Source organism: Nansenia antarctica (assembly GCF_963989245.1).
Source record: "Nansenia antarctica genome assembly, chromosome: 2".
Taxonomy (NCBI): Eukaryota; Metazoa; Chordata; class Actinopteri; order Argentiniformes; family Microstomatidae; genus Nansenia; species Nansenia antarctica.
Window position 1 is genome coordinate 61,639,428 of NC_137675.1, and position 27,500 is coordinate 61,666,927.

At 51.2% G+C, this 27,500-nt stretch overlaps 1 protein-coding gene across 1 annotated transcript in view; it reads right to left on the reverse strand.

The window, feature by feature from the left end:
- Nucleotides 1–27,500, reverse strand: part of coro7 (coronin 7) — a gene marked incomplete at its 3' end in the record, with an annotated part of 117,362 nt that overhangs the window by 82,091 nt on the left and 7,771 nt on the right. The window contains 2 exon segments of the mRNA XM_080523240.1: nt 20,106–20,156; nt 25,909–25,985. Coding sequence (XP_080379366.1) covers nt 20,106–20,156; nt 25,909–25,985 — 128 coding nt within the window.

Here is a 27,500-nt window from a genome sequence, read left to right on the forward strand (position 1 = left end):
GAAATGGTTTAACTTGGCTGCTTTTTTTCCTAATGGATAACAAGGAGCTACTTCCATAAACATTCTACTCCATTACCTGAACTATGTCTAACCGATAACTCTGCAGCTCGGTACAGTGGTTTGTGCAGCACTGTAGTGTTGACAGCGTGTCCGTTCCGGAGATCCTAATACAACGACTCCATGTTCTGATTAAGAGGAGCGGAGTCTTCCTGCCTGGTCTGCGTCACAGAGGCCCTGCGGTGGAAGAGGAGCCTGATTACTAGCTCGCTCTACTTGCAGTCAGTGACCGGTCCTAATGTGTGTGTACACCCACACACAGAAGCACACGCACACACACACACACGCACGCACACGCACACAAATGCACGCACAACACACCAACATCCCCTCAACCCGCTCCTCATTTTCCCTCTTCCCTCTCTAATGATGGAGCCATCCTTCTTTTCTTTTATTTCCCCTCTAATCAATAACTATCTCTCTTTTCTTTTCATCTAGGCTAACCAAGATCCCCATTGCTCTTTTCATGTTTGGGTAATTCGTCCTTTCACCAATTACTTTAACTTTTTCTTGTGCCCCTTTTCTTTGATGCCCCATTTAGTGTACACTTCAGACATAGAAGAGAGTACTTCGTGTCATTGTGTTCCCTCTCACAGTAGCTTGGGCTCCTAGAAACGGGACAGGAGGGACAAAGAGAGGAAAAAGGGGGAATGGAGATCAAAGATGAAAATCAAACCAGCCATTTTATTCTTTCATTTCCTCTCCCGCCTACCGCCACATTTTCACCGTTAATTGGAACCATCTTTCGAGCTCCCTTCCTTTCTCCCAAAACTCCCCAGAACCCACAGAGCCTTCGCTTTTTCAACCTCCCATTCCTTCTTCCTCCAGCCTTTTTTTTTTTCTCTTCTTCTTGGAAATTAAAATGAGTGGTTAACATCAGAGCCATGCAGCGAGACAACTGAAAGGGAGCACGGCCTATAAAGCTTAGATGATGGCGAGGTGCAGCTGCAATAGCAATGATTTGAGATTTGACCTTGGGTGTACATTAGGTCAAACCACCCTGACACACTAATATATATGGGAGTGTTTGGTTACACATCAATGTGTGCACACGTACAAACTGGAGCTTAAAATTGGAGCCGTTTACCACAGGTCTTTTACCTTTTTGTCCTACTTAAGCGTCGACGGCTATCTCTCCCAATCCTCTCTGGCTCATTTGTTTACTATGCCCTCAGGCCATTCCCTCCCTCCCCCTCACTCTCCCCTGTCTGCAAGTAAGAGTTACAAATACTGCTGGAACAAAACAAAAAACACAAAAAAAAAAACTCCTTGTGATATGAGCCAGAGGGACAATGAGGAGGAGCTCTGGGGCATGGCTGCGGACTGCAAACCCCAGGCCTCAGGGCCCAGGAGAGGAATACTGATACGGCCCGACTGATCCTGGGATAAATATAGTATACAGCCTGAATGGGATATCCAGAAGCCTTTTCCCTCTACGAGTTGTTGTTCCCGGACAGTCTTCCCACGGCCTTCCTGGGAACAAGTTTGGAGTGGAGGAGAAAGGAGAGGATGGATGGAACATGGAGAGGTGGGGGGATTGGCGAGAAGTGGAGAAAACGATTCCCTTGGCCAGCCCAGCCCTCCGATACGTGTCATGTAAGCAGGGGATCCCTCCGTTTCAAACAAAACAGACTCCCCAAACATTTGCCAGATGGAGGGAAAACCCTTCAATTTCCTGACGCCATAGAATCCTACATTTCATCCAAAGGGGTCTTCACTAAACACAGGTCAAGAAGCAAGGGACTATTTCTCCTGAGGTTAAGTGCTCAATCCCTGAGAAAATACAGTACAGTGTGTTAGTCAGGTGCCCTACTTACAACCTACGGCTCTCTTATTGGAACAAGCAGGGAGTTTTCTTTCTAGTCAATTACAGGTCTCTCTCGTGTGTGATGGACAGCTGGGTCAGTTTCTGTTCGCTAAAGGGACTTTCTGAAAGATTGATCACCACCCGGCTGCCCGCCGCAAAGACGTCACTGTGTTTTCAGTGGGCAGGAAAAACACTGGCCTTCAGGATCATTACGCCTAGTGGAAAAATAAAACAGACGGGAAAAGTAGGGGAAGAGAGGAGGGTAAGCTCTGAAAGGAGATTCACCCACCCCCCCCTTCAAGCTTCATTAAAGGAAATATAGAAAGAGAGAGAGAAGGGGGGAGGAGAGAGAGAGAGAGTGGTGTAATAGAGATAAGGAGAGATAGAAGGGAGGTCACAGCTGAGTCCGCAGTGTGTGGAGGCTGCATATGTTGTGCGGTTTGTCCGCGGGTGTCTAAAAATACAATTTGGAAAATGGAAGTTGCTCCGGTCGACTTGAGTGCTGAACGGGGAGCTCTGAGGGCCGACTTTCTCACCGGTGTAGGTTTTCAGTAGCTGGCACTCGTCCTCCATACTGCTACTCTCTTTTATTTCCTGGGGGCTCCATCCCCCTCCTCCTTCATCTTTGACCCACACTCATTAGAGAAAGGTAAACAAACAAGGCAGACTATTATGCCGTGATGACAGGTATTGCAAAGGCAGGTCGGTAGTTTATGATCTACTTTACATCACTGAGGCTAAACATTCGTCAAATGGTGCAGTACATACATCCCCCACACAAATAACACCCCCTCCTCCTCCCCTCCCCTCCACCCCTATTGGATAACCTATACTGGTGGGATAGGGTGGTAAACGCGTGACACCTCTTCCGATTGGTGTCTTGTTGTTTTTTTTTCGTGCTGCCAACATGGCCCTTTCAGAAATAGTCCTAGGCCCTTCTGTGTGTGTGTGTGCAGGTCTGAACACCAAGCTCAGCCAAACGCAGTTGGGAGAGAGACTTCTGGAAAGGGCAGCCAATTTCAGGGTTTTGGTCGCCGTCCTTCTATGGTAAACAGCCTTTCAACCGCGCGTTTCCGGGACAAGCGTCAGGTGACAATAACGCATGTAAGTGCGCACGTAGGCACGGCCAAAAAGCACATCTTGTCCCCGCCGGTGCAGGAACGTCCGGCCCGAGCAGCGCTGATTAAGTCTTTGACGGAGGTACAGTAATCTAATCCGGTACGTGTGTTTGCTGAGGAAATCGCCGGGTGTAAAAACCATTAGCGAGTTGGATCGCCATGCCGCTTTTTCTGACCACTCACGGTGACTCATGAAAAAAATTACTTTGCTGAACCAGGTTTTTATTTTAGATGACCGCTTAGGAGTGGCAGGTCATCTGCTAAGCAGATAAACTAGAGTACGTCTAGCGATACATTTTTAATATCATCAAATCATCCGTTACGTGTGGCTGATAACGTCGATGGGTCTCAAGGGGAGTTATGGGAGTTATGGGAAATTCACAAACCACCAATCCCACTGGTAATTTCGTCAGGGTCTGGCAGGATATATGGTATCAGAGGAGATATGAAGCCCACATCCAGACCTTCAGCAGCGCTCTACTGGCTGTCCGAGCTCCAGCCCTGAGCCTGCCTCAGCCCTCTAGGGACATAGCCCTTAGTGATGCAGTGAGATGTCGTCACTTTGTGATATTTGCCCAGGCCTACAAATCAGTTGAATTACAGTGTGAAGTAAAATAAAACACAGAAGTGGGGAGAAAGGCTGTGATTATTTAGCCACTGTGCTAATTGGCCAGTGTGGCCACAGAAAAAGAGCCAGCCAGCCAGCCAGACAGACCAGCCAGTCAGCCAGCCAGACAGACCAGCCAGCCAGCCAGCTAGGCTGTGGTCATCCTGGGGCCTGGGGACGGGCTGGCCGTGGTCTGCTGGAACCCTGGAGACTTCTACTAGGCCAGAGATGTTGGTCTTGACTCTGCAAGGCCATGGGTGTTGCTGCTGAAGCACCGGAGAGCAGCACAATACTGGAGGTCAAACAGGACTCCAGAGGGACACTTGAGGCAGGACTTGAGGGTCAGAGTGGTTGTATTTAGGACAATGGACATTTCTGGAAGTTTGGGTAGTTTGATCTTAATATGGTCCTCTGTGGCTCAGTTGGTAGAGCAAGTATGCTCTCACTGCAATTTAAGTCGCTTTGGATAAAAGCGTCAGCTAAACGGGATAAATGTCACATATTATACTCTTTTTCAACAAGTTAATATAGGTCTCTAGGGTCCTCAAAACATGTCAAAACATGTTTTTTGCTGAAATTATCATATCAATATTTGATCTGAAGGCATTTTAGCATGCCTCTGTTTCAGTCATGTTCTCGATGGGCTGTTTCTGTGTGTTCAGCTTTAAATGCAAATGAGCCAAAGGATTGCCAGAGTTATGGATTTAACATGTTGAACGCCAGCGAGTGATGCTCTACTGTCATTTAACTTCTCAGAGGAGTTGTTTGGAAAGGATTTGTATCAGTTTACAAGAAAAGGGAAGGTTTCTGTTTAATTGTGAATTGTTACCACTGAGCTTGTGTGTGTTATTAGGTTGCTTTACACTTTATTCAAGCTACTGTGTGTGTCAGAAATGCTTCAAGGGTCTGAGCAAGTTAGCTGCTGGGTGCTAATCAAAGTTACACAACGCTGCCAGCAAAGGAATTCTTGCAGTTTAAACTAATACCATAAACATTATTGATGTTGATCCTGCAGCAACGCCAGTAACTTTCTAGAAAATTACATCTAATATATGACCTCAGCTGTTAGCATTCGCTAGTGCTAAACAGCAAAAGAAATTAAACATTAAAAATGATTTGCTGAATAGCATGTTTTCTGTTTTCCACAAAAAACTGACTGACTTGTTTTATTTCGCAGTTTGTGGGTCAGTAGGCCCATCAGAGAGAACCAAATGTGTGTGCACAAGCAGTAGAGTTTTTCATGATATGGGACCTTTAATACAATGGCAGATATATGGGGCTGGACAAAAAAGATGCTGATGCTGGGTGACTACTTTGTAACCTGGGGGGGGGGGCGGAGGGTACAGTATGAGGATCTGCGCACCAGATCTGCTGAATTAAGACAAAGAGGTCTCTGAAGAGAGGTTTCAGGGGGGGGTTTCCTGAGGTGAGGAGAGCAACAGCAGCTGACATACGGGGAGTGACACCCACGCTGTGGGAGAGACACACATGGAGGAGCTCAGCCCCTCGCAGCCCGTCCTGCTTCTCTAATGCCTGTTGTCATTTACAGCTCTTTCATAATTGCTACGGCTACGGTTAGCTGCCTTTAATTCCCCCGCAGCCACATGAGAGGCCTGCGTCTTCAAAGTGCTCCCGCGCACATTCTGGTTCTGAGAGCTTCACTTGTGAGGCACAGATGTGCAAGGTATGTAGACCTATATGTATGTATGTGTGTGTGTGTGTGTGTTTACATAGAGCTGGTCACATTATATAAATCTATAGGGTAACACTTTATTCTGCAGTTCTGTTTCAGCTTGGGTTTGTCTGATGTTTACTATGAAGTCATGTATGTGGTATGTATGTGGTGGCAATGGGTACTTCCTTCAGAGAATCCAACAAAAATGGTAACTTGCTCCCAAATGGTATGCCTGTTAAACCAAACAGTCATTAGGTAAAGACGATGTCATTGCACAATCATGCACTATATTGAGGTCTATGGTCATTCTACTGTAATACATTGGGTATCCCTTTCACTTCCCAACCTACTATTGCTGACCCATGGCATTTTCCACCAGTGCGTACGGGTACTGACAGACATTGTGATTAATAGCCTATTTCCCTCCGCATTAACAAACAGCCCAGTCTCCTGCGCGAAAAATAGCTCGCCTCTCCAATAAACCGCCAACTGTGATAGACCCTCAAACGCCGAATTACGAAAACCATCAACGACTTCAGTCAGAGGGGAGCTCAGCGCTCTCTCTCTTGAAACCACAAACTGTCACAGGACCCCTTGTCTTCAGAAACTCAATTAGCGTGAGATGATCTAATTTGGCTTCGGATTGAGATGGAATCAGCGATTGTTAGCCATGTGTTAACCAGATTTCACAGCCCTGCACAGTTCCCATCTCTCTCCCATCAATCCTGCACATGGGCCGTTCTGGGAAAGGTTGCATTTAGTTTTTTTTCTCTAACCTCCGATGGACGAAAAACCACCACTTTGGACACCAAGAGGTTCTGTACTGTACACCTGTGTGTCCTACTAAGTTCCTGTAACCTGAGGTAAAAGGCAGGCAGCTGCCCTCCATTCCAACTACGAAGGCCCATCACAGACACCACATTAACCACTTTTTTTTCTTTTTCATAAAGGCGGACGGAAATGGACCTTGGGATTCGGTGTGCCACGGTAAGTGTTGAGTGGTTCTAAAATGGACACCCCCCCCTCCGCGCACCCCGCGGATAGCATTACACACACAGATGGTGACACCGACCGCACCACGGAAGAAAGAGAGAAGGATAACGTTGGAGTGTGCTGCCTGAGTCTGGACATCTCACCACTTCACAGGAACACGTAGGGGAGGAGCCGAGGGCTTAGTCACAAAGGGCCACCATTGTGTGGGCTGAGGCTAGGGGCCCGTCTGGATCTCACAGGGGTGTCTGAGAAAGTCCCGCTTCGCATGTACAGCGGCGCTGGCTGACCGGGGATCGTTAACAACTGTTATTATTAGATGTAGAAAACAGAGACCGGGAATACAGGCGAGCCTAATTGATATAGCACCAGCCCCACACTCCATGGTTCATTTCCTTTACGCCCCCTGAGGTTGGTCTCTTAGGCCCACTGAGGTTGAGGTGGGGCCCCGGGGGCCTGCTCTGAGCTCTGTCCTAGCCCCACCGTGGGGTCTAACTCCGAGGTGCTGTACTTAGATTTCCTATGACAGCTTAACTCCCTAAGCTGCTTGGTATTCCACTTGCTGTCAGGATCTGTTTACCATCACTATGATTCATCTCAAACTGAAACCCTGAGTAAAGCAGGGTCACACAGCTCAGTTGTGTGTTTATGTGTGTGTGCATGTGTAGGTGTGTGTGCATGTGTGTGTGCGTGTGTGTGTCTTTGTGTGTGTGTGTGTGTGCATGTGTGTTTGCGCATGTGTGCAATGCCCTAAGAAGTTGACCCACACCTACTCCGTAACCCACCCTTGCCACACGGACTCACACATTAACATCAACTCACACACAAACACAGACTGCTGCCACCAGCTACTTGCATTCCCCCTAAAACCACACACTCAACAAATAAACCAGCCCCCAACGCCTCATTACCCACACAACACAGGGGAGAGTAGACCAACAAGAACCACAGTCACACCTCACACCCCCTGGCCTCACTGTGGAAGGACTGATGGGGACGGGGGACGGGGGACGGGGGTTCATGGTTCTTCTCTTCCCCCTGCTCTCTCAATACCTCCAGTAACACCTCGGTCTGGCCAGGGGAGGGTGTTATGATGTCACACCATCAGACATCCTGCACTGTTCATGATGGGGCGGTTTCCTAGACAAATAAGTCTAGTTCTAGTTCAAGCCCGGTTCTAGGCTGAATCGCACTTCCAATGGACATCCTCCGGGAAAAATACCAGCCCTATATGGATGACGTAGAGTCGGCCAGGGAAAGTTAAAGTACCAAAAAGAGTACTCTGTATTGTACGTACATACACCGTAAAGGAGACCCACGCAGAACAATACTGTAGAATCACAACTGTGAAACCGGGAGTCATGTGTAGATGAGGTAGATGCCTAACATGAATCATATACACCATCTAAAGTGATGACAGGAGCTTCCCATCCAGAAATAACTCATTCCCTTGTGAACCGAGCTCACGCAACTCCACTTTGTCGTCGCTGCGTTTCTTCACTCCATCCATCTTTCTCTCTTGATCCCTGCGTTCAGAAAAAGAGAGAGGCGGAGGCGCTGATAGAGAGAGCGATTGACTCCGTAAACGGAGCCGATCCCCCCCACGGTATGCATACGTACTCTCTCCCATGATGCACCAGGAGAGCGGGGCTCAGAAGTGCCGCCATCTTGGCTCCAGGTGTCACCCACATGTGTGTGTGCTGGAGCCTTAATTAGCTGGAAACTATAGGGCCCAGGGCAGCCAGTGTGCTAATGAGGCCTCCGCTCCCAAACAACACACACATGTGCAGAGCGCTCGCTCGCTGCCAGCTGGCGCACGCCCGTATCCTTCTCTCCAAAATAACACTTCACCACCGAGCACCCCCCCACCCCCACCCCGCCCCCACCATCCCCAACCTCCGTTCATTAGCTCAACCCCCTCGAACCCCTTCAACCTCATTCACCCACCCCAAAATCCCCTCTCTCACCCTGCACTTCACAATCCTCTCACCTCTCTCTCCAACAGAGTTCCCTAGAGACCAGCATCCCCCACATTCATTAGCTCATCTCTCTTAGAGGCTAACACACACACACACACACACACACACACACACAATGAGTTTCAAAGCAAAGTGAGATATAGCTAATACATCCAACTATCTTGCACGGAAGGGTGCATTTTCTGAGATTTTCTACTGTACATAAGAAATAAGCTTTGCGGGGGAAAACCTCAAATTCATGATGAATTATGTTAAGTCCAAACAGACTTCTCCACTGGGATGAATGGAACAACCAGATGATATTATTATACTCTATTGAGGAAATATTCAGGACAGTAAAATCCCATTCTCTCATTACGAGAGATTCTTTCCATACTCGCTCGATCCATAAAACCATAACTGACACTGGCAGAGAGGCAGACAGTAATACAGGGAGCTGAGCTGGGCAGAGGGGAACGGTGGATCGGATGGAGAGAAGGAGAGAGAGGGAGAGAAGGGGAGAGGGAGAGAGAGCCACATCTGGGCTGAGTTAGGCACCAGCCATTAGTGGGACCTAGACGTAATCTGGAGTCCCATGGAGAAAGAGACATAGGGCACTAGACAAGGGGTGAAGGGGGGGCACGGAGGGAGAGAGACAGGGGAGAAGGGGGGCATGGAGGGAGAGAGACAGGGGAGAAGGGGGGCATGGAGAGAGAGAGAGACAGGGGAGAAGGGGGGGGGAGAGAGAGAGAGACAGGGGAGAGAGAGAGAGAGAGAGAGACAGGGGAGAAGGGGGGCACGGAAGGAGAGAGACAGGGGAGAAGGGGGGGGAGAGAGAGAGAGACAGGGGAGAGAGAGAGAGAGAGACAGGGGAGAAGGGGGGGGAGAGAGAGAGAGACAGGGGAGAAGGGGGGGGAGAGAGAGAGAGACAGGGGAGAAGGGGGGGGAGAGAGAGAGAGACAGGGGAGAAGGGGGGGAGAGAGAGAGAGAGACAGGGGAGAAGGGGGGGAGAGAGAGAGAGAGACAGGGGAGAAGGGGGGGGGAGAGAGAGAGACAGGGGAGAGAGAGAGAGACAGGGGAGAAGGGGGGGGGAGAGAGAGAGACAGGGGAGAAGGGGGGGGAGAGAGAGAGAGAGAGACAGGGGAGAAGGGGGGGGGAGAGAGAGAGAGAGAGACAGGGGAGAAGGGGGGGGAGAGAGAGAGAGAGAGAGACAGGGGAGAAGGGGGGGGGAGAGAGAGAGAGACAGGGGAGAAGGGGGGGGGGAGAGAGAGAGACAGGGGAGAAGGGGGGGGGGAGAGAGAGAGAGACAGGGGAGAAGGGGGGGGGAGAGAGAGAGAGACAGGGGAGAAGGGGGGGGAGAGAGAGAGAGACAGGGGAGAAGGGGGGGGAGAGAGAGAGAGAGAGAGACAGGGGAGAAGGGGGGGAGAGAGAGAGAGAGAGAGAGAGACAGGGGAGAAAGGGGGGAGAGAGAGAGAGAGAGAGACAGGGGAGAAGGGGGAGAGAGAGAGAGAGAGAGAGAGAGAGACAGGGGAGAAAGGGGGGAGAGAGAGAGAGACAGGGGAGAAGGGGGGGGGAGAGAGAGAGACAGGGGAGAAGGGGGGGGGAGAGAGAGAGACAGGGGAGAAGGGGGGGGAGAGAGAGAGACAGGGGAGAAGGGGGGGGAGAGAGAGAGACAGGGGAGAAGGGGGGGAGAGAGAGAGAGAGACAGGGGAGAAGGGGGGGGGAGAGAGAGAGACAGGGGAGAAGGGGGGGGGGAGAGAGAGACAGGGGAGAAGGGGGGGGGGAGAGAGAGAGACAGGGGAGAAGGGGGGGGGAGAGAGAGAGACAGGGGAGAAGGGGGGGGAGAGAGAGAGACAGGGGAGAAGGGGGGGAGAGAGACAGGGGAGAAGGGGGGAGAGAGAGAGAGACAGGGGAGAAGGGGGGGGGAGAGAGAGACAGGGGAGAAGGGGGGGAGAGAGAGAGACAGGGGAGAAGGGGGGGAGAGAGAGAGACAGGGGAGAAGGGGGGGGAGAGAGAGAGACAGGGGAGAAGGGGGGAGAGAGAGAGACCGGGGAGAAGGGGGGGGGGAGAGAGAGACAGGGGAGAAGGGGGGAGAGAGAGAGAGACAGGGGAGAAGGGGGGGGGAGAGAGAGAGACAGGGGAGAAGGGGGGGAGAGAGAGAGACAGGGGAGAAGGGGGGGAGAGAGAGAGAGACAGGGGAGAAGGGGGGGGAGAGAGAGAGAGAGACAGGGGAGAAGGGGGGGGGGGAGAGAGAGAGACAGGGGAGAAGGGGGGGAGAGAGAGAGAGACAGGGGAGAAGGGGGGGGAGAGAGAGAGACAGGGGAGAAGGGGGGGGGGAGAGAGAGAGACAGGGGAGAAGGGGGGGAGAGAGAGAGAGAGAGAGAGACAGGGGAGAAGGGGGGGGAGAGAGAGAGAGAGACAGGGGAGAAGGGGGGGGGGAGAGAGACAGGGGAGAAGGGGGGGAGAGAGAGAGAGAGAGAGACAGGGGAGAAGGGGGGGGGAGAGAGAGAGAGAGACAGGGGAGAAGGGGGGGGAGAGAGAGAGACAGGGGAGAAGGGGGGGGAGAGAGAGAGACAGGGGAGAAGGGGGGGAGAGAGAGAGAGAGACAGGGGAGAAGGGGGGAGAGAGAGAGAGACAGGGGAGAAGGGGGGGGGAGAGAGAGACAGGGGAGAAGGGGGGGAGAGAGAGAGACAGGGGAGAAGGGGGGGAGAGAGAGAGACAGGGGAGAAGGGGGGGGAGAGAGAGAGACAGGGGAGAAGGGGGGAGAGAGAGAGACAGGGGAGAAGGGGGGGGGGGAGAGAGAGAGACAGGGGAGAAGGGGGGAGAGAGAGAGAGACAGGGGAGAAGGGGGGGGGAGAGAGAGAGACAGGGGAGAAGGGGGGGAGAGAGAGAGACAGGGGAGAAGGGGGGGGAGAGAGAGAGAGACAGGGGAGAAGGGGGGGAGAGAGAGAGAGACAGGGGAGAAGGGGGGGGAGAGAGAGAGAGACAGGGGAGAAGGGGGGGGGGGAGAGAGAGACAGGGGAGAAGGGGGGGGAGAGAGAGAGAGACAGGGGAGAAGGGGGGGGAGAGAGAGAGAGACAGGGGAGAAGGGGGGGGGGAGAGAGAGAGACAGGGGAGAAGGGGGGGGAGAGAGAGAGAGACAGGGGAGAAGGGGGGGGGGAGAGAGAGAGACAGGGGAGAAGGGGGGGAGAGAGAGAGAGAGAGAGACAGGGGAGAAGGGGGGGGAGAGAGAGAGAGAGACAGGGGAGAAGGGGGGGGGGAGAGAGAGACAGGGGAGAAGGGGGGGAGAGAGAGAGAGACAGGGGAGAAGGGGGGGAGAGAGAGAGAGAGAGAGAGAGAGACAGGGGAGAAGGGGGGGGGAGAGAGAGAGAGAGACAGGGGAGAAGGGGGGGAGAGAGAGAGACAGGGGAGAAGGGGGGGAGAGAGAGAGAGAGACAGGGGAGAAGGGGGGGAGAGAGAGAGACAGGGGAGAAGGGGGCGGAGAGAGAGAGAGAGACAGGGGAGAAGAGGGGGGAGAGAGAGAGAGACAGGGGAGAAGGGGGGGAGAGAGAGAGAGACAGGGGAGAAGGGGGGGGGGAGAGAGAGAGAGACAGGGGAGAAGGGGGGGGAGAGAGAGAGAGAGACAGGGGAGAAGGGGGCGGAGAGAGAGAGAGAGAGAGACAGGGGAGAAGGGGGGGGGGAGAGAGAGAGACAGGGGAGAAGGGGGGGGGAGAGAGAGAGAGACAGGGGAGAAGGGGGGGGAGAGAGAGACAGGGGAGAAGGGGGCGGAGAGAGAGAGAGAGACAGGGGAGAAGGGGGGGGAGAGAGAGAGAGACAGGGGAGAAGGGGGGGGGGGGAGAGAGAGAGACAGGGGAGAGAGAGAGAGAGACAGGGGAGAAGGGGGGGGGAGAGAGAGAGAGACAGGGGAGAAGGGGGGGAGAGAGAGAGAGACAGGGGAGAAGGGGGGGGAGAGAGAGAGAGACAGGGGAGAAGGGGGCGGAGAGAGAGAGAGAGAGAGACAGGGGAGAAGGGGGGGGAGAGAGAGAGACAGGGGAGAAGGGGGGGGGGAGAGAGAGAGAGACAGGGGAGAAGGGGGGGGAGAGAGAGACAGGGGAGAAGGGGGCGGAGAGAGAGAGAGAGACAGGGGAGAAGGGGGGGGAGAGAGAGAGAGACAGAGGAGAAGGGGGGGGGGGAGAGAGAGAGACAGGGGAGAGAGAGAGAGAGAGACAGGGGAGAAGGGGGGGGGAGAGAGAGAGAGACAGGGGAGAAGGGGGGGAGAGAGAGAGAGAGACAGGGGAGAAGGGGGGGGGAGAGAGAGAGAGACAGGGGAGAAGGGGGGGAGAGTGAGAGAGAGAGAGAGACAGGGGAGAAGGGGGCGGAGAGAGAGAGAGAGACAGGGGAGAAGGGGGGGGGGAGAGAGAGAGAGACAGGGGAGAAGGGGGGGGGGAGAGAGAGAGAGAGACAGGGGAGAAGGGGGGGAGAGAGAGAGAGACAGGGGAGAAGGGGGGGGGAGAGAGAGAGAGACAGGGGAGAAGGGGGGGAGAGTGAGAGAGAGAGAGAGACAGGGGAGAAGGGGGGGAGAGTGAGAGAGAGACAGGGGAGAAGGGGGGGAGAGAGAGAGAGAGAGACAGGGGAGAAGGGGGGGGAGAGAGAGAGAGACAGGGGAGAAGGGGGGGAGAGAGAGAGAGAGAGAGACAGGGGAGAAGGGGGGGGAGAGAGAGAGAGACAGGGGAGAAGGGGGGGGAGAGAGAGAGAGACAGGGGAGAAGGGGGGGGGAGAGAGAGAGAGAGAGACAGGGGAGAAGGGGGGGGGAGAGAGAGAGAGACAGGGGAGAAGGGGGGGGAGAGAGAGAGAGACAGGGGAGAAGGGGGGGAGAGTGAGAGAGAGAGAGAGACAGGGGAGAAGGGGGCGGAGAGAGAGAGAGAGACAGGGGAGAAGGGGGGGGGGGGGAGAGAGAGAGAGACAGGGGAGAAGGGGGGGGGAGAGAGAGAGAGACAGGGGAGAAGGGGGGGGGAGAGAGAGACAGGGGAGAAGGGGGGGGAGAGAGAGAGACAGGGGAGAAGGGGGGGAGAGTGAGAGAGAGAGACAGGGGAGAAGGGGGGAGAGTGAGAGAGAGAGAGAGACAGGGGAGAAGGGGGCGGAGAGAGAGAGAGAGAGACAGGGGAGAAGGGGGGGAGAGAGAGAGAGAGAGAGAGACAGGGGAGAAGGGGGCGGAGAGAGAGAGAGAGACAGGGGAGAAGGGGGGGGGGAGAGAGAGAGAGACAGGGGAGAAGGGGGGGGAGAGAGAGAGAGACAGGGGAGAAGGGGGGGGAGAGAGAGAGAGAGAGACAGGGGAGAAGGGGGCGGAGAGAGAGAGAGAGAGAGACAGGGGAGAAGGGGGCGGAGAGAGAGAGAGAGAGAGACAGGGGAGAAGGGGGCGGAGAGAGAGAAAGAGAGAGACAGGGGAGAAGGGGGGGGAGAGAGAGAGAGACAGGGGAGAAGGGGGGGAGAGAGAGAGAGAGAGACAGGGGACAAGGGGGGCATGGAGAGAGAGAGAGAGAGAGACAGACAGGGTTAAAGGGGGGCATGGAGAGAGAGACAGACAGGGTCGAAGGGGGGCAAGCAGAGTTATGTCTATACATATATTAAACCTCTACGCCTTAAATGACAGTGACCTCATCAAAGGTGGTTACCATAATAAGACACGTCTCTTCAACGCAATGTAGCATGGTTGACCTGTCAGTCCAAATCTTGGGTGATGTAGGGAAACTTGGAGAAACTTGGGAAAGACAAGGGAGTGCACTGGTAATGGTCATGATGGAAGCAACCCATTCACGTAGTAAGAGAACTCTAGCAATGCCCCTACCCTGGACACTTTTAAATCAGCCCTCAAAACGCGGTACAGGACCATGGCCGCAAGGACAAACAGACTGAAGCATAGCTTCTACCCCAGGGCCATCCAGGCCCTGAACACAGCAAAGACCTAGGTTCTGGGCCCTGGACAGTCTGGACGGATTGATGGCAGCTGCTGGATTGAAAAAATCAGGTGTAGTGCTGAGGCACAAATGTGTACATTTCAAGCCTGCAAACTGCGACACTTTAAATGAATGTGCAATAACACTATGTGCAATATGACAACCCTAGTCGTCTTACCTGTACAGTATAGTATAGTGGATAGTGTACATAGCCTTTATTTATGTAAACCAGCTCCTTTCCCTTCCTGTTTTTTTTGTTTGTTTTTAGTTTTTTTTCCTAGCACCAGGGGAGCCCCCCCTCCCAAATTTCGTTGTTTGGTACCTGTACTATAGCAATGACAATAAAGACCATTCATTCATTCATTCATTCATTCATTCATTCATTCATTCAAAACCCACCTGTTCTCTAAGGCCTTTGGCCCCTAGTCTAGTTTTGTCACTCCCGTTGTCTTTGTTACTTGACTTTGTTTTTCTGTTCTGTCTGTCTATGAAATCTGTTAAGCGTCCTTGGGTTTGAGAAAGGCGCTATATAAATCTAAGCTATTATTATTATTATTATTATTATTATTATTATTAGAATATTTCCACTGGTACAGGACACGCTCCCGTCTAAGTGCCGACTCGCGACACAAAGTATCTTTATATTCGACATATCTTCCTGACTGTAACATGAAGTGTTTATTAACTGTCGTCTGTGTTATCTTGTTTAACAGTGCGGTCTCTGATAGCACACATAAACCAGGGCAGGATAAACTGGGATAAAAAGTGCTACATAGAGGAGGGATTAGTCTACTTGTGGGATAATTCTTAGATGACATGTTTACAGTGGTGAAGAGAAATCACTCTTGGACACATACTCACCACTAAAATGTGTGTGTGTGTGTGTGTGTGTGTGTGTGTGTGTGTGTGTGTGTTTTCTGACCACACTAAACAGAGAAACAGTTGATGGGGTTGCTATGACGACCGGGCCTTTTTGAATGAGACTTTAACAGCGATGGCGGTCGAGCGAACAGTGTGATTGGGTGTGTTAAAGAATCACTGTTAAAACACAAAAGCATGTTCGCCTGATTCCTAAGTTGTGCAGTAAAGCGTTTATGTAGGCGCTGAGTGAGGCAGTGACGTTTTCTTGGAACGTCCTTCTGTGTTTTATAGATGTTATATTTCATGTTTCACTATGTTGACGCTATACCACATGATGTTAGTGTTGAACATTCTCTGACTCTAAACACATTTTATTCTTGAGGAAGTATCAAAATCTTATTCTTTGGCAGTGTTGACAGAAATGTTTTTAGATGAAGAAAACCGAAATGTTTTTTTTTTTTTTCGGAGACCATGTAAGGACACAGCTTCTCTAACCTTGTCACAGACCAAATAACGAGATTAGAAACATGGCAATTCCGCCAGTAATTCAAGTTGGTCGAGCTCATCTCTTGCCATCATACAATAGATCTAACACTGACAGTTACGTGTCTGTGGGTGAATGGGTAAGAGAAAGAAAGAAGGGAGGAAAGAAAATATGAAAGAAAGAAAGAAAGAAAGAGAGAGAGACAGCACCGATATGTGCATACGGCAAGGGTGAGGGTTAAGTAGATCTGCAGCATAAGCTGAATCACTGTGTGGCTGAGTGCCTCCAATGCGATCGGGCCGCCTTGCCAGTATGCCTGCCAGCGCTCCCATTAGAGTCCACGGGGACACACGGAGCAGCAGCCACGCTGACATCATCATCATCGACTGAGGGACAGCAGCTGTGTCCAGGTACTAGAGTCTTTTACGATCTCTTGGTTTAGTTCCCATGTCTTTATCGTAAACTGTGGGTTGTCAAGTACACAAAAAACACACAGAAAAAACGCCAGGGAGACAGATACACATCGACTGAAACCCTCAGCTTTTCTCTTCCCTTTTATAGATTTTCTATCTGGCCCTTCGTAGCGATACAAGCACCAGTCACAGAGCCTTATTGTCCTGTCTGCCAGAGTCCACACTAACTCTAAACTCACCGTGCCCACTAGTAGTTTATACTTACTGTAATGAGAAATCTGATCTAAGCCGAGACAGACACACGCACACGCACACGCACACGCACACGCACACGCACACGCACACGCACACACACACACACACACACACACACACACACACACACACACACACACACACACACACACACACACACACACACACACAGACAGAGACACACATACACGCACACATATGCACACACACACACAGACACACACAGGCACACACACACACACACACACACACACAGACAGAGACACACATACACGCACACATATGCACACACACACACACACGCGCACACACGCGCGCACACACACACACACACACACACACACACACACAGACACACACACACACACACAGACACACACACACAGACACACACACACACACACTACACTAGAGTCGGCTTGTTCAATATGAGGGGAGTGGAGCGGCCGCTTTAAGCCATCCATTGCAGCAGATCAGTGTCCTTTCACGTTGCCTTGCCCGTTCTCACCTCAAAACCCTTTCCAGGCCCTCTCTAATTTCACCCGGAGCAGCAGAAGTCTGAGCCCGAGTCGAAACGGAGGAATCTGGAACCCCCCGAGCCCAGTCCTGAAACGATTCCCTTTCCTGTCTCTCTGGCCCTGCCAGGGACCGCACCACACCGCTCCGGCTCCTCAGCCAGCACAGGCCCAAAAGTATGAGGAGTATTTTCAGCTCTGTAATTTCAAACACACGACACACAGTCACACACACACACACAGTCACACACACACACACGGGACATAAATCTACTAACACACGTGCACCACCACCCACGTAACACCTCGTACACGGCTGGGGAACACTTATATACGAGCTCTCCCTCTGAGCAGGGTCGACAGCAGTCTGGAGGAAGCCCAGCTGAAGACAGGGCTGAGGGAGGCAGGGAGAGAATGTGCTGTACCTGTGAGAGACCAATATAGGGATGTTTAAACACTGAGACTTGGGCAAGGCCTATAATAGGCAAGGGAAGGAGGGACGGGGAGGGGAGGGGAGGGGGAGAACAGAATTGGGCATGATATTTAAAGCCCAACTCTGGTGTCTCTATGAGCATACATGGGGAAGAGGAAAGCAGGGAAAGTCAAATAAACCTTTGTGCCATCCAATCAGAACGACACGTTTTAGCGGTGAGAGAACGCCACACGCATTGAGCGTGCCAGCTACCTAAGTACACCCGTCTGTATGGGCGTGCGCACGCACACACACACACACACTCACTGATTACAGATTCAGTTCAACAAGCTCCCTCTGTCCAAGGCCTAAATTACCCTAGCTCTCTCTTTTCCCGTAAATACAGCATGATCACACAGCTGCAATTCCGTTCTATTTTTACCCCACCTGCTTATAAGACACAGTCACCATGTCCAAAGACATGACCCGGGGTTGAGGAACAGGCTGGGTGGCACCAGGACACAGTCAAAGCTGTAGCTCTCAAATCCTAACCAACAAACGCTGGTCAAGATATTATTATTTTTATTATTACGACTAAAGAGACAGTTTGTCACCTTCTCACATCTTCCATCTGTCGTGAGATACACAGCGAGAAAATATTTCAGAAGAAGTCGCCGCGGCCTGGGGTCAACCAGGGTAGTGCTCGTACGGCGGTGCAAACACGGAGGTTACCAACCTAAACAGTGCGGCCGAGTGGAGACACTTCCGTGCCACATTGACGTAAACACTGTGGCCTACGACAACGATCCGTCGCCCTCAAATTGCATTGTAATGGACATGGATATTACAGAGCATTGTTGTGGAGAAGACAAGACAACATGTTGGTATTTTAATGACACACAAACAAACTATTTGGGGCATCGCGATGGTATTGAAATGGAAAACCGCCGTGTAAGATCTCACTGTTCCGTGTCATGTAAACGCACAGTTTCACATTGCTCTGGGGGTGATGTGTACATTAACGCTTCGCTCCCTTCATCCGGCCCAATTACTGGCCTCATCAGATGTCTGTGTGTTAGCACCCAGCGGCCTGTGGCTCGTTAAAAGGCTACTCCGGAGGATGGGGTGTTAATGGGAGTGGTGGGCCGTTCTCACATTCTCCACAGGGACATCTGAAAGCTGTCAGCAGGGCTCGGCCTGGGGTAACTCCCTGGCTAAACTGTATCAGACCCAGAGAGTCCTCTTACACGCGAGAGAGAAATGGAGAACCTAGGAGAAAGAGATAAAGGGAGGGAGGGAGGGAGGGAGAGGAGAGAGAGAGAGAAGTGGGAGCTTAGGGAAGAGAGAGAGAGAGAGAGAGAGAGAGAGAGAGAGAGAGAGAGAGAGAGAGAGAGAGAGAAAGTAAGAAAACGACCGACTTTGATCTGGATCCCAAACCCCCTTTCTCTGGTCTGGCCTGGGGAGGGAGAGTGCAGGGAGAGAACAGAGAGAGAACAGAGAGAGAGCAGGGAGAGAGCAGGGAGAGAGCAGGGAGAGAGCAGGGAGAGAACAGAGAGAGAACAGAGAGAGAACAGAGAGAGAGCAGGGAGAGAGCAGGGATAGAGCAGGGAGAGAACAGGGAGAGTAGAGGACAGGACAGTGCGCTGAGTCAGGCCTTTCCTCCGGCTCACTTGGCACAGCGGCTGGGGGGATTTGCGCAGAGAAGCAAAGCCTTCTCCCGAACCTCTAATAACGACAGAGGGGAACAGAGTGCTTCGAGAAGCCAGCGGGCTTGGCTGGAATGTAAGAACCACGTCCAGAACACTGAACCACTCTGTTCTGAAGCCCTGGGTTCAGACATATGGACTCTTCACAAAGTCCTGCTCCCATCATCCCAAGCTGGATGAGAAAGTTGAAAAACCTGAAATAAGCAAAGTGAAAACATTCACCCATGTTCTGTTTGTGTTTAACAACGGCCCTTTGCCAACCGAGAGAACCAGGTCATGGAGGGACCGTCACAGATAGACCATTGTGACTGCTGCTGATGTGGAGAGGACCTCTGACTGACACACCTGAGGTAAACATGGAGGTTGAAACACTTGGAGTGGAGCCAGTCATACTCTCCCACGTTCCTTAAGCAAATACACACACACATACAATGTACATTGATTGCACAAGGTACACACACACACACACACACACACACTCACACACTGTAACTGAGCCTAAGGCAATGGACAGGACAGGACCTTTTCAAATTTCCGGTCTGACATCAGGCAACACACATACCTCTGACACACTAATCCTTTAATAAAGGTGTCAGAGCACCACACACACACACACACACACAAACACACAGGTATTTACAACTGAGCCATGGGTAATATTTAATCTGCTGCGGCACGCATTGTTGTTCCAGTAGTTCGGTGTGTTTACAGATGAGAAATGGAGCCGAGACCAGGACTAGTACCTCACTAATGAAACTCTCTGGGAGGTCCATGACGTCGGCTGAGAAGTGTGATAATATTTGTTCAATGTTGCCATGCCCCCCACCTCCGCAAGCGCGCGCACACACACTCACACACACTCACGCACACACACATACACACACTCACTCACACTCACACTCACACTCACACTCACACTCACACTTCCCCATTCCTGCCAGTGGTGATGAAGTACCATTGGCAGGAGACGGCGGAGCTGCCATCGACGACAGCTTCCCAATGAGGAAACAGCCAGCGGTCAGAGACTCCGAGAGGTTCACGGTCACACCAGCCGCCGTTTGGAGTGGCTCCCTCCCAGTTCCCACGGGGTCGGGTGAACACTCAAAATCAATCAATACCGGGTTCAGGCGGTGGTCGGGCCGCCCGCTTCCGTCCGTATCCATGAGCTAGGACATTCCAGCACAGCACAGCCCCATGGGTGGGGATGGGGGGATTTCTATGAATTTGGCAGCTGTGGTGTGTTTTTGTGTGGTTTCGATGTGAGCCCAATCCACAAGCAGTGGTGAGATAAAGTACCAGTAGAAGAGGACTTACCTGGACAGGTGCCAGCTGGGCTCTTGGGTCAAACACTCGCAGCTTTTTGTCCTAGAAAGACAAGAGAGTAGGGCATTTTACACAGAGGTAACGTTTGTATTGAAACAGCACACCTATACTACACTCACAGAACACTTTATTGGGAACACCTGTACACCTTTTCCTTCATTCGGGTGGTGTGTAACGGTGTCGGGGGAATGCTTTCTTCATAATAGGCCTAACGCAACACAAACGTCGCTGTCACTCAAGCCCGTGAAAAAATCAAGTCAAGAACTTGTCCTTGCGATTGGTGGTTCTTCATTCTCAGGCAGAAGTGTAGCCAATCAGGGCGAGCCTGGCCTCCAGTGTGGTAGAAAAGAATGTGTGAAGAAGACTCACCCCGTAGGAGGGATGAATCTGCAGGAGAGTGTAAAGAGCATGTGAGGTCATGATCTGCAGCCCTTACAGAGAGAAAGGGAGGGGGGGGGGGGGGGGGGACCTGAATGTATATGCCACATGGACTCTGCTCTGATGCGTCACGCACTGAAGAAATGCAATGGAGCGTTCGGTACCGAAGAGGGCATTCTCATGTCCTTAAATCACGCAGCTCACGCATTCTCCTGACACTGATATGACGGGGAATAGAATACCCTTTCATAAAACACACATAATACTGTTCATGTGTCATATCGGTTTGATCTGTCTGGTCCGTGTGGAGCAGCGGTAATCCACTGACCCTCCCTCTGTAACCCGCTTTGTCCTCCTGCCCTCTCTGCTGCCCCCCCCCCACCCCTCCCCTCCCCCCAGCATACTGCAGCAATCAGCTCCCGGCCCCCCCCGGCCAATCAGAGCAGGGATCCTCTGTGATTGAGAGGAAATGGGGTCTAATAGGAACAGGCTGTTACCGGGACAGCCCGCCTGCTACCCTGTCAATCAAACACAATGTCGCTGTGATCAGAGCTGCACACCCTGACACACAGGCTAATAACAGGTAATAACCATAATAAGCCTTAGTCCAAACACAAACCCCACTAACACATATAGAGCTGTCAGGGGGAATCATGGCACTGACACTGACTGTGTACACACTTGCGTGTGTGTGTGTGTGTCCATTTAATGTCCCAGATGTCATAAGCAGCAGCATGTTATCCTAAGAGGCTGACAGCAGCGTCCAGGAGAGGGGTCGTAGAGAGGAAGGGTTCCCCTCGTCCACGCTTCAAAGCGTCAGTTCAGCTCCCAGTTGTGTTTTCCCCAGCAGGCCCAGCTTGGGATCTATTTGCTGTTTATTCGTTAGAATAGCAAACAGGGGTTTTCCGAAAGTGCTGTGTGTGTGTGTGTGTGTGTGTGTGTGTGTGTGTGTGTGTGTGTGTGTGCGTGTGTCTGTGTGTGCTGGCCCACCCACCGGTCTGTTGTGGCGCCCCAGGGTATGTCTCTGGGCCTCTGTGACCCAAGTCTAAGCCCAGGCTCAGAGACCACAGTGCCAGGCATAGCAGAGACGAGCGACACACATATACACACACACACACACACACTCACACACACTCACACACTCACACACTCACACACTCACACACTCACACACTCACACACTCACACACACTCACACACTCACACACTCACACACTCTAGAGAAAACACTGGAGGAGGGGTAGGCTTTGCCAGGACATGGCCTCTGGACTAGGGCTCTAACCCATCTGCAGAGTGGGCACATCCTTATATAGAACCGCCCCTGGAGACGGCCTGCCCTTACTGACCTCGATAGACTCAGAAAGGGAGCGCGCAAGGGCGTACACACACACACGGGCGCGCGCGCAACGCCACTAAAGGAAACTGTTCGATTTACTCTCAACTTTGTTGTCAAGCGCAAACAAAAACAGAGGAAACTATGTAGCTGTGCAAACGCCTGGATGGGTGTGCAGTCACATACAGATGTGCCCACCCTTGTAAACACACACGCACTCAAACAGCCAAACAAAGCCCCTCATAACCTCCCTCCAATAACCCCTTTAAATACACACACATACTGATCCACCCCTTCTCATAAACACACAGATGGGGTACCCAGACCCAATCTCCTTAACAAAAACATACGGCATGGTGTGTGTGTGTATGTGTGTGTGTGCTGAGACAGCAGCTGTTTAATCAAAGTGACAGAGAGCTCACCTCATTCTCAGGCAGCTGTTAATGAGTTCTACCCTGACGTCTGCTGTACAGCTTTCCCACACACACACACACACACACACACACACACCCCCGCGCAGACACACACACACACACACACACACACACACACAAATAGAGGCATGTATGCAGGACCAAGGGCACTCTCTCTCCACCCGTCACTCACTCCATGATGCCAACCTCCCCTTTCCAGTCTCCCACGGCAACCTGAGTCAATTACCGCGGACTGAAAGTGGCGCTGTGACCTCATTTGACATGATGGAGGAACGGGTTCACACGTTGAGGGGTCATGAGATAAATATATGAAGCGGGATATGCAGCTGCATGTGAATCTTCAGGGAAGAGTCTGGGGTTTTAGTCAATATTTGAAGAATATACATTCAGAGCTGAAGAGGAAAAAGGAGCACTCCCATCAAAGTAACTCAGAACTCTTTTACACAGCTACAGTCGTTCGCCCTCTCTCACCCCCATCAATCTAACACTAACAGTAGTTCCAACCATTCCTCTCTCTCACTACCTCTCTGTTTTTCCTCTCTTACTGAAAAGCCCCTTTCACTTTCTTCACCCTGTAGTCTGCAGGCGTGAACTCTCTGTCGTAAATATGCGTCTCTGTTTGTCTTAACGAGGCCTGTCATGAGGCTGAGGCCTACACACACGCACGCATGCACACACACACACATGCACACAGACACAGACACAGACGCACACACAGACACGCACACACACACACACGCACACACACACACACACGTTTCCCCCCCCGATAGGAGCAGCAGTCCAATTGAACCCACATGTTGGCAGGGCCTATTTGCTTTAATAAGGTGGATTTAGGGAGATTGAAAGGCCCATTGATTTAAATGGCACCATAACCCGGAGAGGGCAGAACCTTGAGATCCCAGCTCTCTGATCCAGTGTCACATTTCTCCCTCTCTCTCTCTGTTTTTCCTCTCTTTCTTTTGCTCGTTCCCGTTCTCTCCAGGCCAGCAGCAGCAGCAGCAGCAGAGGCAGCAGGCCTCCTAAAGAACTCTCATCATGTCAGGACTGATAACAGTCTCAGGGTGAGTCATTACGGACTGATGGATTCACTCAGCTCTGGTCAGTGGGAATACAAATGGGGGGAATTACACACTGGCTGACACACACAATTGTTAAACACACACACTGATATACCAGCTCACTCCCTATGGAGCTTTTCCTTCCTCGTGAAGTCATAAAGTGAGGGTCGTCCTGCTTGGCAGCTTGGGCTAACATGCCTCACTGGTGTGTATACTACGAAGCAAGCTCAGGGAGTTAGAAAGCTAACTTTCACTGAATTTAGGGATACTCTGAGGTTCACTCTTCATCCAGGTAGATTGTTCTAGCAACTTATCCTGAAGCTCTAACCTGCTCCAGGGCAGGCGAACGGCACATTATCCTGAATTTGTACCCTATGCCGCGTGCACCAAAATAATCACCTCTTGTAAATAATTGGGAGCTGTGGGTGGTGCGGGTATGAATTTTGTGTATCTCTCTGTCATTTCATAGTTTTTTTTGTAAATACATTTTTAGAGCATTTCTGCTTTATTGGGGTGGAGACAGTAGAGATTGACAGGAAGGACGGGTGAGAGAGGGGAGGGATGACATGCAGGATAGGTCGATGGCCGGAATAGAACCAGGGATCCTAGGATTACGTGGCATGTGCCTTTTTTTTGTCTCTTTCAATATAAAATATTCATACAATTACAATCATAGCTATAGTATTCACATTACTCCACACTAACAATAATTCCCAAGCACCATAAATAAATAAATAAAATAGAAAACACCATACCATCTCTATATGAGACAAAACTCTTCGGGCAGTCCTTAATATTAGCCTGCATAAACAAGATAAACACCTAATACAAATAAATCACAGGCAGACAGCTACACCACCCAGACACCCCGTCATTTCATTGTTTGTTGTATTGTTCGTCTCAGTTGTCACTAAATAAAATACCAAAATGTGAATTTAAAAAAATGGAAACACAACAGTTTGCCACAGTACATACCTCAAAGGCAGGGGCTGTGCAAAAATTAGCCCCCAACCTGCTCTCATAATAAACTAAAACTATTCATGAAACAATTCCACTTCTACTCGTAAATCCCCTCACTGCCCCCCTACCCCTATCCCTTCAACCAAATGGAAAGTACCTTATAGCAATGTTATTATCCCCTGACGATCTCTCTTCTGGGGTGCTAAATCACCCGCTCCTCAGGCCGTGCGGCAGGCCTCCCGGGGCCAGTTCGAGGAGTGAGGTTCCCTCTGGAGTTTTTAATTTTTGGAGCCTGCTCTTTGCTTTGCTCTAAAAACACCATAACTCCCTGTAGCTGTCAGGGAGCAGGCATGGCTAGAGCTTTGATTAGAGTTCTGTCTCCCCAGGAGAGGTAAAGGTGGCGGGGGAGAGGGAGAGGGGGTGGAGGGATATGTACAGGGCGTAGGGTCAGTGGTCATGGCACGCCGCAGGCCCTGATGGACCCGTCCTACACGTACAGCTATGTGGCCTCGTTAAGCCCTAATTAATGACTTATCCAAGTTTCCATCCTGTTTTCCTCGAAACGAAAAACTCTAAGGGGGCAAGTTGCCAAAGGACCGAGGCCAAAGCTGCTCTGGGCTCATGCAATCTCACATCACTGTATGCCCCTGTCAAGCCTATTAACCTAATAAGACACACCAACTTTCTGTTATGTCAGCAGGTTTACAAGCTCAAAGTATCTCCATGTCCCTAAGTTGCAAAGGCCCTGGGTGAGAATTCACGATGACAGAGAGGCATAAAGAGAGCACAATCTCCACACCAGTTTACGAGCGTCACCCCTGTCGACTTGTTAATGGAATGATCCGCTCATAAACACATGCTGTATAATGACCCGCCCTAACAGCGGGCCAGGGGTCGCCAATAAGGCAAACCCGGGGTTACGGTGTGTCATTGGCGGCATCTACTGGTGAGACAGTGCAACTGCAATGTTCAAGACCCAAAAAGGTGAGGAATCCTATAGAAGAAACCCTTTCAAAAAATGTAGGCTGGCTGGCAGGTTACCAGAGGCCAGCTGCGAGAAAATGCGACCAAGCTTTTATGCGACTTTGTCAAACTGGTGCGTTTACATAAAGACAATTGGCATTTAGCAGACGCCTTATTCCAAAGCAACTTACAATCGATACAGTCACAGTCACAGTGGGTGACACGAGGGAGTTGAGAATACTAACAACAACACCACATTTGTCATCCGTAACGTGCAGTGTAGTAGTGTTGTAGTGTACAGTGTAGTAGTGTTGTAGTGTACAGTGTAGTAGTGTTGTAGTGTGCAATGTAGTAGTGTTGTAGTGTACAGTGTAGTAGTGTTGTAGTGTACAGAGTAGTAGTGTTGTAGTGTACAGAGTAGTAGTGTTGTAGTGTACAGTGTAGTAGTGTTGTAGTGTACAGAGTAGTAGTGTTGTAGTGTACAGAGTAGTAGTGTTGTAGTGTACAGTGTAGTAGTGTTGTAGTGTACAGAGTAGTAGTGTTGTAGTGTACAGAGTAGTAGTGTTGTAGTGTACAGAGTAGTAGTGTTGTAGTGTACAGTGTAGTAGTGTTGTAGTGTACAGTGTAGTAGTGTTGTAGTGTACAGTGCAGTATGTAGGACTGACCTTGCAGGAGGAAGCCAGCAGGGAGCCGTCCTGCTTCCAGCTCAGACTCTGCAGGAGATCTCCATGCTGCTCCAGAGCTGCAGACACACACACACACACACACACACACACACACACACACACACACACACACACACACACACACACACCGGTAAGGAGAAGAGAGGAGACTAGAGGAGGGTTCACTAGTTGGTACAGGAGAGGATGGAAGAGAAGAGAACGCAACACAGGACGGGATAGTGTGCGCGCACACACACACACACACACACACACACACACACACACACACACACACGGTACAGAAGGGATAGGTCAACTCAGGATAGACAGACATAGGGTAGAGAAAGACAGCACAGGCACGCAGAGAATACAAGTATGAACCACACAGAGGTTAACACAGGACAGATGAGGCCAAGACACAGCACAGTGACACACAGAATGAGGAAAAACTATCAAATATCAAAGGAAAGAGGGGAAAAAAACAACAAAGCAGGGACATATGAAAGACAACAACACTGTAAATGACACTTGGCAGATTGAGCTATATGTGCTATGGATGAGCACAGCACAGCATGTGTGGATTATGACTGAAGACACTCGTTAATGCAGAGAGAGACCTCACACACACACACACACACACACACACGACACCCAGTCCCACAGAATATGAGATATCACCAGAAACACACCACAAAGACACACACACACACACACACACACACACACACACACACACACACACCCAACGGCTCCCACATGTTGAGGCTCTAGGACCCAAACCAACCACATTCACATCAGAGGGAGAAACAGTAGAAGAGGGGTGAGAGTGTGATGGAGGGAGGGGGGGGGGGGGGGGGCAACAGCCTGTGTGTGGGGGGGGCAGTAGTGAGCAGCAGCCGTCATGGGGGGGGGGGGGGAGGGGGGATCTGGGTGGTGAGCAGACCAGGGCGGGGCCAGAGGATCATGGGTATTGTAGTATCCTGAGGCCCGCCGAGCAAGGCTGTGTGAGCCAGTGAGACAGACTGAGAGATGGGTCAGACTTTACCTCAGCGACTGCGCTCCGGCACAGACAGACAGACAGACAGAGCCAGCCACCCCAGGGGGCTGTAACATGTAGACAGTGTGAGAGTCACCCTGGAGAAACCAAAGGCAAACCAATTGCCTCACACCACCCCCCAAACAAAAAATGTTACACACATTGGGGGGGGGGCGGGGGGGGAACTATAATTGAAGACAGACAGTGATGCTGGTGTGGTTACCATTATTGTGTGACAGAAAGTAAATCAATCAATGGACACAACTGACAGAGATTGTGTGCAGGGTCCGTGTGTGTACATGGTGTGTTTTGTTTGTGGGGGTGTACTGTATGTGTGTGTGTTTTGCTTGTAGGTTGTGTGTGTGTGTGTGTGTGTGTGTGTGTGTGTGTGTGTGTGTGTGTGCGCACATGCCTGTGTGCGTGCGTGCATGTGTACCTCGTGCGTGCAGGAGTGAGTGAGTGTATGTGTGTACATACAGTATGTGTGGCATGCATATTATGTGTGTGTGTGTGTGTGTGTATAGCTCAGCTCCCCCAGGCCTTCCTCTGTCGCTAC